The sequence below is a fragment of the Ahaetulla prasina genome, chromosome 6 (assembly GCF_028640845.1).
Source record: "Ahaetulla prasina isolate Xishuangbanna chromosome 6, ASM2864084v1, whole genome shotgun sequence".
Taxonomy (NCBI): domain Eukaryota; kingdom Metazoa; phylum Chordata; class Lepidosauria; order Squamata; family Colubridae; genus Ahaetulla; species Ahaetulla prasina.
The window spans coordinates 59,378,843-59,391,732 of NC_080544.1; the positions used below are offsets into that span (position 1 = coordinate 59,378,843).

The 12,890-nt window shown below is 44.2% G+C and overlaps 1 protein-coding gene across 2 annotated transcripts in view; it reads right to left on the reverse strand.

The window, feature by feature from the left end:
- Window positions 1–12,890, reverse strand: part of SUFU (SUFU negative regulator of hedgehog signaling) — a 71,156-nt gene that overhangs the window by 46,820 nt on the left and 11,446 nt on the right. For both annotated transcript variants that reach the window (XM_058188030.1, XM_058188029.1), the window contains exon 3: window positions 5,347–5,483. In XM_058188030.1, the coding sequence (XP_058044013.1) occupies window positions 5,347–5,483 (137 nt within the window). The remainder of the gene's footprint in view (window positions 1–5,346; window positions 5,484–12,890) is intronic.

The window sequence follows — 12,890 nt, forward strand, 5'->3', positions numbered from 1 at the left end:
TATTATTAATAAAATTTGATATGCAAATTTTAAAGCCAGAATAGAACAAGGGAATTGTAGATCCCAATTTGTTAAAATATTGGAAACTGATAGATGAGGAAAAAATTAAAATCAGACAATAGGGAGGAGCTGTTACAAAAATAAAACTGGAACTGATAGTGACAACTGAAATTAGAAAGTAAGCCTGTTTTTGATGAAGCTGGTGAAGGTTTATAATCTTAGAGCACAACTTGATTCTCAGCTGTCACTGGATTTGCACATCATAGCTGAGGTGAGGTGTGATTTAATTATAGTGGTGCCAGAAATAATCTGCAAACTGAAAAACTGGATTCTGAATTAGTCACAATATTCTGTGGTGACATAAGTTTTTATTTTAGAAGTTTTCCTTGTGTCCTTATGACTTCCAATAAATGCTTACAAAAACCACTTACATATAAGAATGTTACCTATCTTTTTACTGCATAAGAAAATGTTTACTATAAGTAACAGAACCAAACATATGACGTTCTATTTATTTATTTGTATTTTTATTTATTCGTATTTTTATACCGTCCTTCTCCGAAGACTCAGGGCCAATAAAACGACAAAAATCCCAACAAATTTAAAATACACTATCAAATTTAAAAAACTGATTCAATCGCTGTAACTTAAAATATTAGCTAAAATTTATCGAAACTAAAACCTTGGTAAAAACCCTATTAAAACCCACTAAAACCCCCATACTAAAATCAATCAGGCCAGCCTCGCTTGGTGAAAAAAGAAAGTCTTGAGCGCGCTTAAAGGTCCGGAGATCAGGGAGGAGACGGAGTCCCACCGGCAGCTCATTCCATAAAGACCCCTGGGGGCCGCCAGCCGACATTGACTAGCCGATGGCTCCCTAAGAAGACCCTCCCTGTGGGCGCGCACTGGACGTATCGGACAATGGGAGGTAACTGTCGGCAGAAGGCGGTCCCGTAAATATCCCGGTCCAATGCCATGGAGCGCTTTAAAGGTGATAACCAACACCTTGAAGCGCACCCGGAAGACCACCGGCAACCAATGCAGCCTGCGCAGGAGAGGTGTTACATGGGAGCTACGAGGAGCTCCCTCAATCCACCGCGCGGCCGCATTCTGCACCAGTTGGAGCCTCCGGGTGCTCCTCAAGGGGAGCCCCATGTAGAGAGCATTGCAATAATCCAGACGGGAAGTGACGAGGGCATGAGTGACCGTGCATAACGTGTCCCGGTCCAGGAAAGGGCGCAATTGGCGAATCAGGCGAACCTGATGAAAAGCTCCCCTGGCGACAGCTGTCAAGTGGTCTTCTAAAGACAGCCGTGCATCCAGGAGAATGCCTAAATTGCGTACCGATTCCCTAGGGGCTAACGATTCGCCCCCCAGTCAGCGATGGAGTAAGCTGACTGTGCCGGGACGCCGGCATCCACAGCCACTCCGTCTTGGATGGGTTGAGTTGGAGCCTGTTTGTCCCCATCTAGAACACGGATGTCACATTCGCCATGTCACATTGCTGTCATGTGAAGTTTCAGGTGTTTTTCTCATTCATGGAGCTGGGGTAGGTGTGGCCTGTGCACAACACATTCAGCCCGTGGGCCACCTGTTTGACACCCCTGTTCTAGAACAATTTTAAAATGAAATTATAAATATTTTCACATATCCAACGATCAATTAAATTACTTTATTTTGTTTGCAATACTTTTGTTATTCACAGTTATTCAACTATACAATATTTTTACAATAGTAGTTTAAATATTCTTGTATTAAAATCTACTTCCAACAGATTCAAGTAATAATTGAAGTAATTTGAATGTGCTTCTGAAGAACTGCACTCCCAACACTTAAATGATCAAGATTACAATTCACTTGAATGCAAAATTAAAAAGATTAATTCAATAACAACTGAAAGGTAAATCTGAAATATGAACCTCTTGTTCAGAGGTCAAAGCAGTCATTATCCCATGAAATATTACTCAACATCTAGTTGGTACACAGGAACAAAATACTGCTGAGGCTTGAGAGCACTGAATCACAGAAGGCTACTGCCATTGAGACTCAATGTAAAAACAAATAAAGCTTTTGAAGCAAAAGCCAATTTAATACTACAAAATATCCAGGGTTTTTTATATGAATGCCAGTATGAAAGTTCACTAAAAGATAGAAATTTCCTATTAGCTGACTATAGAGTCATTTGGGTATCTATATACAAAGTAATAGATACCCAAATGGGATATAAAGGAAAAATACAAAATAAAAATGTTTATTTATATTTTTTTATTTCTAGTAAAAACAAAGCAAAGGTGATATGGTAAGAATATTTTAGAACAGTGGTCACCAACTGGTGGTCCGCGGACCACTGGTGGTCCGTGAGAAAATGTTGGTGGTCTGCTTCACCCAGGTGAAGGAACTGCTCCCGGATAAGCAATGGCCAGTCCTGTGACTAGAGCTCTGGAAGATGGGGCTGGCCAGGCAGCTCATGGTGGGGCTGTAAATCTCTGCTGTTGAGGGAAATTTGGGCAAGTGGCAGTGCAGGCAGGCTGAAGCAACAGGTGGCGGGAATCCGGGCTGTTTCTTCCCCCTGCTGTAGCTTCCTATCGGCTGAAGTTGCATCCATGGTGCCCACACAAGCATCCGGAGAGAAGCAGAAAAGAAATACTGCTGCTTGAGTGGGGTGGGGGTGGGCGAGGAGAAGAGCGAGACTCAGGGAATAGGTCAGGTGGAACTGGCTGACTCAGGGCTGCCCAGAAGCTGCCTCCGCCGCTGCCAGAAGTTTGGGTGGTTAGGCTTCAGATCGCTCCCTCCCTCCTTCCACACACACACACAAACAGAGGTTGGAGATCTCTCTTGCTCGCTCACTCTCCAAGCGCCCCATGCACAGCCCATTTGAGGAAAGGACACGCATAGCTGGGCACATTTGGCTGCAGGAAGAGGCATGGAGCAATGGGGTTGTTCACCGCGGTGGTGCTTCGGGATGGCAGGCGGATGTCTGCAGCTGACAACTATAATGAATATGTCCACCTGCCCTCCTGAAGCACTAACAAAACAACCCCATTGCTCCGTGCCTCTTCCTGCAGCCAAGTGTGCCCAGCCATGCGTGCCCTTTCCTCAAATGGGCTGTGCATGGGGCGCTTGGAGAGCGAGCGAGCAAGAGAGCTCTCCAACCTCTGTTTTTGTGCGTGTGTGTGTGTGTGTGAGGGAGAGAGCGATCTGAAGCTGAGCCAACCAAACTTCTGGCAGAGGTGGGGCCAGCTTCTGAGCAGCCCTGAATTAGCCAGCTCTACCTGATCTATTCCCTGAGTCTCGCCGTTCTCCTCACCTCCCCCACCGTCACCCCACTGAAGCAGCGGCATTTCTTCTCTGCTTTTCTCTGGATGCTGGTGCAGGCACCATGGATGCATAGCTTGTTGGAGCTGAGCAGGGAAGCCACTGCTTGAGTGGGGTGGGGGGGCAAGGAGAACAGCGAGACTCAGAGATTAGGTCAGATGGAGCTGGCTGATTCAGGGCTGCTCAGAAGCCACCCCCACCTCTGCCAGAAGTTTGGATGGCTTGGCTTCAGATCGCTCCCTCCCTCACACACACACGCACTCACAAAAACAATTTTGTGATTTCACCCCTGGGCTGAACCCATCAGTGGCTGTCCCTGCCCTTTGCCCTTCCTTCCCAGTCACTCCTTGCCTGGCAAGGGAAGTGGGGGAATGGAGATTTGCTCCATATTCCAGAGCGGGAGCTGGATCTCACGGCTGTTTCTTCTGGTCCTAGTTGGTGCTCCTGCACCTCGGTCTCTTGGGGAGACGTTTGACTTCCTCTCAGCCCCAAGACACTGGCTGGCTCATGAGATGACAGAGAGAAAGAGAATGAGAGAGAGAGAGAATGAGAATGAGAGAAAGAATGAAAGAGAGAGAGAGAATGAGAAAGAGTGGGAGAGAGAGAAAGAAAGGGGGAAGAGAGATGAGAGAGAGAGAAAGAGGGGGGAGAAAGAAAGAGAGAGAAAGAGTGGGGAGAGAGAGAGAAAGAGAGGGGGAGAGAGAAAGAGAGGAGGGGAGAGAGAGAAGGAGGAAGAGAGAAAGAAAGAAAGAGAGAGAGAAAGGGGGGAGAGAGAAAGAGAGATGACAGAATGAGTGGGAGAGAAAGAAAGAGAGAGGGGAGGAGAGAGAATGAGAGAATGAGAGAGAAAGAGTGGGAGAGAGAGGGGAGGGGGGAGAAAGAAAGAGAGGAGGGAGAGTGCCTGAAGGACCCCATCCCGTCACTGGGAATCCATGCGCTTCAGCAAGCGGCGTGCTGGATTCGTATTTGTGGTCCCCGGGATTTAGAATTATGGACTTGGTGGTCCCTGAGGATCAAAAGGTTGGGGATCCCTGTTTTAGAAATACGAGTAAACATAATGAAATGGTTTGGACCATTAAATATTACTTCCATTTAGAAAATTTGTTAATGGAAAAGTGATTTCAATTACTAATGTTCTCACTTTGAGCTTGCTTCCCTTTTCTCTAATTCAAAGTAAAATCACAAAGACTATTCCCACCAAGACCACTGACATAAAATGACACCAAACTCCACTCCCTACTAACACTGATGATGTTACTTAATTTGATATAAAAACTTCTCCAAGAAAACAACCAAGCTTAGATAGCACCAAGGATCCAGCAATTGAAATACATTTTTACATTGGAAACTTGCAAGCAAAATGTATTGCAAGAAAAAAGTGCTAAATATTCTAGAAATTAGCATTTAATATAAAAGAAAGTATCAGAAAAAAGCTAGAGAAAGATTTAAACTTTTGACTGTCAAATAATATTGAAAGAGATTGCTTAGCAAACGAGGCTTCAGTAAAAGAAAGATGACTTCAGATAAAAATAATTTCCAATCAATAATTAAGAAGAGGGATGGGAACTGACTTATTTATTGGCTGTTGGGATTGAAGTTGGTGAAATGGCAATCTCAAACTGTCAAACCAGAGAAAACCAATTTGTAAATAAAAAATAGACAACAGAGACATTCTAAGTTGAAAAACAAGAGCTACAAAACTACTAACTCAAAAGACAAGACAAAAAAGTCCAGGATTTAAACTGGTCTGTATAATAATCTGGATACCACTATTCAACTGAATACTGGTATTCAAAGTCCTTATTCCTAGATCATGAACAGTTTCCAGAGTCCTTACTAGCGCAAATTATAGTCTCCAATTTGCTTTATCAAATAAAAATATGAGTTTCGTCTTTTAAGCTATGCAAAATTCAAATTAATGAAATATCTATGAAAAAGGAGCTAGAATTAGAGCTAATTATTGCAACAACAAAAAAAAACACCAAACAAACACACCAACCATTACTGCTAAAGTAAACATTTAAATTATACCTGATTGGAAGACATATCTGGCTAAGCCTTGCATTAACTCTGCTGGCCAGGTGGGTGGTGCAGATTCCCCAGTTTCACGCTTAAGTCGAAATGTCAGCTCAAATCCAAAACCACTTGGCCCATCTGGTCCAGTAAACCTGAAGAAAATTAACCATAAAAGGTTTCATAAGAAAGGTTCAGGAATATAAGCTTAGAATTCCACTGTTCATATATTCTACTTATTTTACTACCGGTAGCATTCCTCTGTATCAATACAAATTCACAGTAGTTTACCAAAAATCAACAAAAATATTGATAACAGTTAAAATATGTGCAATACACATAAATAAATTAAAAACTACTAGTGACTAATGAAAGTTAGAACAATGCAAAACTAAATTATAATGACAGCAAAAATAGAACAAAGTTTAACTAAACAGTATCTGTCAGTTTAGAATGGCTTCCAAGTTTCAATGGCATCCCATCAAGAAAACTGCAGATTATAAAAGTGTACGAGTTTAGAGGAATTTATGCAGAACATTTACTTTTTATCTACTAATAACTGATAATTCATTAGTTTCCATGCTGCTAGAAAATGGCTATTCATCCCATAGAACAGTCTTAGATAGTTTCCCAAACTATGTATAGTTACCGCAGTAGACAAAATTGCAATGACTAGTAAATATCTTCAGCAAAATGACTTTTCTCTGTTCTACAAAGATACCAAGTTCATTTTATATCAAGATTTTAAAAGTCATGAAATTAGTGTTTTGATTTGTAAAGGATGCATGTAGCTGTTTCTATTTATTTCAGATGAAGATCAAATTAGCAAACAGATTCTCTGATTCTATGGATTTAGAAGGAAGGAAAGGCTATGGATCTGTAGTCATTCTGGATCTTCTACAAGAGAAGAGAGAGCTCTTATGAATTTATTTATTTATTTAGTCAAGTACATATTAGATAATATATATAAGTATAAGCATGAATTGAATACATAAAATGAATACAATTAAAGGGAACATTAGGACAGGGACAGTACGCATGCTGGTGCTCTGATGCACGCCCCTTACTGACCTCTTAGGAATGGGGTGAGGTCAACAGTAGACAGTCTTAGATTAAAGTTTTGGGGGTTTTGGGATGAGACCACAGAGTCTGATAGTGCATTCCAGCCATTAACACCTCTGTTACTGAAGTCGTATTTTCTGCAGTCGAGTTTGGAGTGGTTAAGTTTGTATCTATTGTGTGCTCGTGTATTGTTGTGGTTGAAGCTGAAGTAGTCATTGACAGGTAGGACATTGTAGCAGATGATTTTATGAGCTATGCTCAGGTCATATCGAAGGCGGCGTAGTTCTAAATTTTCTAAACCCAGAATTTCAAATCTGGTGGCATAAGGTATTTTGTTGAGAGCAGGGGAGTGGAGGACTCTTCTTGTGAAATATTTCTGGATGCGCTCAATTGTATTAATGTCTGATATGCAGTGTGGGTTCCAGACAGATGAACTGTATTCGAGAATTGGTCTAGCAAATGTTTTGTATGCTCTGGTTAGTACTGTAATATTACCGGGGAAGAAGATAGCAAGATTAGGTTTACAACTCTTAATGCCTTTTTGGCTATGCTGTTACAGTGGGCTTTGGCACTTAGATCATTTGATATGAGTACTCCAAGGTCCTTGACAGAGTGAGGGTCATCTACAAGGTCATGTCCACTTAGCTTGTATTTTGTGTTCTGATTCTTTTTGTCAATGTGTAAGACAGAGCATTTGTTGGTGGAGTTGTTAATTTTTTTACCATTCCGACACAAAGTCAATACCATTGTTGGTATTGTTAAATAGTTTAACATCATCAGCGAAGAGAACGCAGTTACTTATAATATGATTACAAAGGTCATTTATGTATAGTCTGAAGAGTGTTGGTCCTAGAACACTGCCTTGGGGAACACCACTATTAACAGGTGTAGGATTTGATAGGGAGCTCCCTATTTTGACCAACTGTTGCCTGTTTGACAGAAACGCAATTATCCAATTATGGAGGGGTCCGGAGATGCCGTAGGATTTTAGTTTTAGAAGTAGTTTGTCAATTTCTAAGCAACACTTGTTAATCTTTATAGTGTACACTGACTTCAAATGCCACCCTTGTCCCTCTAGTTTAAATTCAAGTTTCCCAAGTCATACATTTCTGAAAATTCGACAAATTCATGGAATCTGCCACTATAGCCAAATGGAATATTGAGAATAGGAGTAGAGAACATTCTTTTTCTCAAGAATTGCACTGCCTTAGGAAAGGATTGCTAGAGATTGAATTGCAGTATGCAGAAGTATAGGTACAGAAGTCTGCTCTGACTTAAATACAAATCTAGGTTAAAGACAGGCTTGGGGAACAAAACATGTTCTTAACTCAGGGACCGCTGTAGAACGAGAGCACAATTGTCTTTAACAATGCCAAAGTGGCTACGTTGGGGGGACGGGGGATGATGAGTTCAGTATTAGCAAGCAGAATAAGTTGACTTTGTATATAAATATACAAATAGTATGAGACTATTGCCTTACACAATGTAAACCGCCCTGAGTCTTCGGAGAAGGGCGGGATATAAATTCAAATTAAAAAAAAAAAGAAGTCACATATAGCTGTCAAACCTCCCAGAAACAGTTAAGGACTTGATAAAAGCAGAAGTGGAATTCCTAATTATCAGTCCCCCAGCACTGCTGTATTCACAGTATGTTGGGATAGCAAAAGATGCAAAGAGGATAGAATTCAGAGGAAGAAAATCAGGAGGAAACAGAGGGCCAATGTGTAATACTGAAAAAAGATAAATGAGAATCTGTCTATTTTTACTGTTTTTAATAATTTTAATAATTAGCTCTTTCCTCTCTCAGTGCGTTATATTGGAAAATTGTTTTATGCTAGAAAGGAGATTATTCTTTAAAGCAGCAGATGCAGATATGCTGCAAACTGGCTTTGCCCTGAGCTAAATTTAGTTACATTCCTCTTATTAAAAACAGTCCTTTTAAGTTCAACTACTGTGCTATAAAATATAAAGCAAGTATCTCTCCATGCTTTTAGAATAAACAACAAAAAAGTGTTTTAATAATATCGGTGTATTTTAGATCCAGGAATTGTGTACGAGTTTAAGTAGTTCATGTCAGCCTCTTTGTAGGTGGGCTGTTTTTCAAATTAGCTACCTCAAACAATTGACTTTTAAAGCCAAGCATACTCCATCGGACTTAAGCAAAACAAAAAACGAAGGTGGTCATGGCTTCCAGGGCGGTCTACCACCAACAAAGAACAGGAAATGTGCTGAAATGCCTTGGTGGGGTGCATAAAAGATTCAGGTTTTGTAAGATATGTGGCCAAGGGTTTAAGATATACAAAACTACCCCAAAACAAATGGGTATGAATTGAAAACATTTACATTTCACTTTCCTTCTCCTTGAAACAGAACTGCAGCAACTCCATGTAGAGAAAATGAAATAAAAAGTTGTGGATAATATATTCTGAATTGCAAAACAAAGGGTAAAATAGGCACTGCCAGCTAAAATGATAATTATATTACACTCTATATTTAAAAGCTTCAAGCCTGCTTCTGATACAGTCAACCAAATATTTTATTTTTAACAAGACTAATTATATAATTATAGATAGGTAGATAGAATATATATGTATATGAATACACTGACTGAATATTAAAAAATTTAAAGCAGAAACCAAATTGACAAATTGATATTATGACAAATTAGTCATAATGTTCTTTTTTCTCAAATACTTTTGAACACATCACTTAGGAATTCTTTCACGTAACAAGGTTAATAATCATCAGCTTTAAAACATAACACAGATATGTTACAGGTATTCCTCGACTTACAACAGTTTGTTTAGTGACCGTTCAAAAGTTACACAGCAAAAAGGTGGTAAAATTTACAGTAACTCACTTAACAACTGAATCATTTTGCTATTGAAGTTCCAGTCCCAATTGTGATTATAAATTGAGAGCTATCTATACAACATTAATAACAATCACATGCACACAGTTACATGTAGGTGGCACAGTGGTTAGAGTGTAGCTGTTGTGTCTCGTCCGATCTCACCACCACAGCCGGGGTCTGCTTATCTGCTTCCGAACGCTGAAGAATGTCCTAGCATGCCTCCCGGCCCCAGCCCTGGCTCCATGCCCAGACAGGCTGAAGAAGAGCAAGTATCTCCAGCCCCCAGCTCTGGCTCCATGCCCAGGCAAACGGAGCAACTAGACCCCTCCCCCTCCTCCACAGCATGTGAGCCTGAGGAAGGTCAATTACCAACAGCTGCCGATTGGAGTGACCCTCGCGTCAGAAGACTTGATAGGCGGAGGCAACAGAAGGAAGGCAGGGGAGGCCTGGATAAGTGCTGAGTCATGGAGCCACACCCCATGGCCTATATAAAGGATCTGCTTTCTGGCATTCTCTGAGTCAGGCAAAGTCTAAACATATCTTGCTGAAGTCACTTTCTGGTCTCCTGCCTGCCCTGAGGACTTTGCTAGGACTTTGGCAGAGCTGCAGAGGCACACCTGATTCGGATTTCCCTGACCCAGCCGTCAGCGGAGGAGTGGGACACGACAGTAGCACAGCAGGCTACTTCAGCTGACTGCTAGTGCAGTTCGGCAGTTCAAATCTCACCGGCTCAAGGTTGACTCAGCCTTCCATCTTCCAAGGTGGATAAAATGAGGACCCATATTGTTGGGGCCAATATGCTGACTCTGTAAACCGCTTAGAAAGGGCTGTAAAAGCACTATGAAGCGGTATATAAATCTAAGTGCTATTGCTATAATTCTAGCAAGATAGTTCTGTCTGGGATGCATCACTTGCAACAAAAGCAGAGCCAAATCTGTAACACCTTAAATTACCATATTTTTTGAAGTATAAGACGCACTTTCTCCCTCCCCTAAAAGAGGCAGAAAATTTGGGTGTGTCTTATACTCTGAATGTAACCCCACCCAGCTATCGGCCCCCACCCTTTGGCCTCCATGTGTCCTCTTCCTTGCTTAAGAGATTGCCCCAACAATGACTTAGCCATTTTGGGCACCACACGTCACATTTTCAGCCTCCAAATGCTCCGTTTGAGAGCCCTTCTAGGCTGCAGGAATCGCCAAAGCACATTGCCACCAATTGCTGCCCGAAAACGTGACAAGTTTGGAGGCTGAAAACGTGACGCATATTCCCCGCTTTGCCTGTTCTCATTGCTGTGCCAATGATCAGCTGTGCTTTAGAAGCTGTATTTCAGCCCCAATGCGCGTGCTCAAAACCAGTGAACTAATGTGCTGAAGCTGACCAGGCTAAGGACTCTAACCAGATATCTGGTAGGCAGAATTTTTTCCTCCCTATTTTCCTTCCCAAAAACTAAGGTGCGTCTTGTACTCCAGTGTGTCTTTTACTCTGAAAAATATGATAACTGCTTTATGGCTATTGATGTCTGGGAGATACATCACACTTAGTGTAATGTGCCACTGCATTGCAACAATGATTTACGGCTTAATATTACCCATGAAGCAAATCACTGTGTCCATGCCACAAATCACTGTTAACATAAATTATGACTTAATAAACTGAATCATGCCAAAAGTTATTTTATGCAGTATCATCTACATGTTAGTATGCTCCGCGGGGGGTTCCGCGGACCTTATGGGCATTACGGAGACCTGGTTGGGCACTGAAGGGGGCGTGCCCCTTGTTGAGATGTGCCCGCCGGGTTTCCGTGCATTCCATCAGCCGAGGGCCCAGGGTAGGGGTGGGGGGGTGGCGGTTGTGATTAGAGAGAGTCTAGAGCCGAGGGAGACCACTGTACCTCAGATTGCCGGGTGCGAATCCCTCTTTGTGAGATGGGGTCATAGGTGTCAGATGGGTTTGCTGATCACGTACCTGGCTCCTTGCTGCGTGACAGCTGCCCTGCCCGAGCTCCTGGAGGTGCTGGCTGGGGTGGCAGTTGAGACCCCCAGACTTTTAGTCATGGGGGACTTTAACTTGCCATCTTCCGGCTCGTCATCGACGGCAGCTCGGGAGTTCACGGCTTCCATGACGGCCTTGGACCTGACCCAAGTAGTTGATGGCCCTACTCACATTGGGGGTGGCACTCTGGACCTGATTTTTCTCTCTGGTCAGTGGTTGAGAGATCTGGACTTAAAGGAAATAGTCACTGAACCTTTGTCATGGTCAGATCACTCTCTTCTTCGCCTGGACTTTCTGACCGCCATTCACCACCGCAGGGAGACGGAGCCGACACGCTGGTTCCGCCCCAGGCGCCTGATGGACCCGGATGGGTTCCGGACGGAGCTTGGGCCATTTCCTGAGGGTCTGGCTCACGGCTCGGCTGAGGAACTTGTTGCGGCCTGGGAACGGGCCGCGGCGGGGGCCTTAGACCGTGTCGTGCCTTTGCGGCCTCTGACCCGGCGCAGGTCCCAACCGGCTCCTTGGTTCTCCGAGGAGCTGAGAGGATGAAGCGCGGAGAAGACACCTAGAGAGTTCCTGGAGGTCAGCCGCTCGAAGCTGACCGGACACTAGTGAAGTCCTATACTAGGACTTACCTAGTGGCATTGAGGGAAGCGAGGCGTAACTACGCCTCCTCCCTCATTGCATCGGCAGATAACCGCCCAGCCGCCCTGTTTCGGGTGACTCGCTCCCTCCTACACCAGGGGGAGCGGGATGACCCGTTGCAGGGACGTGCTGAGGAGTTTAACGGTTATCTATACGATAAAATCGTTCAGCTTCGGGATGGTCTGGACCAAGATTGCGGTGATGCGGGTGAGATGCTCGAGGGTGGTCTTGGCGATATTGTTTGGGATGAGTTTGACCCTGTGGCTCCCGAGGACATGGACAGGTTGTTGGGTAGGCTGAATGCCACCACGTGTTTACTGGACCCGTGTCCCTCCTGGCTGGTGCTGGCCACTCAGGAGGTGACACGAGGCTGGCTCCAGGCGATTACGACTGCTTCTTTGGTGGAGGGCGTCTTCCCGGCCGCCTTGAAAGAGGCGGTGGTGAGGCCCCTCCTTAAGAAGCCTTCCTGACCCGCTGTTTTAGGTAATTATCGTCGGTCTCCAACCCGCCGCGCGAAGGTTGTAGAGAGTATGGTGGCATATCAGTTTCCTTGCACCTGGATGAAACTGTCTATCTAGACCTGCTCCAGTCCGGTTTCCGCCCGGTTACAGCACGGAGACGGCTTTGGTCGCGTTGGTGGATGATCCCTGGAGCGCCAGGGATAGGGGTTGTTCCTCTGCCCTGGTCCTACTAGACCTCTCAGCGGCTTTCGATACCATCGACCATGGTATCCTGCTGCGCCGGTTGGGGGGATTGGGAGTGGGAGGCACCGTTTATCGGTGGTTCTCCTCCTATCTCTCCGACCGTCGCAGTCGGTGTTGACAGGGGCAGAGGTCGGCCCCAGGCGCCTGATGGACCCGGATGGGTTCCGGACGGAGCTTGGGCCATTTCCTGAGGGTCTGGCTCACGGCTCGGCTGAGGAACTTGTTGCGGCCTGGGAACGGGCCGCGGCGGGGGCCTTAGACCGTGTCGTGCCTTTGCGGCCTCTGACCCGGCGCAGGTCCCAACC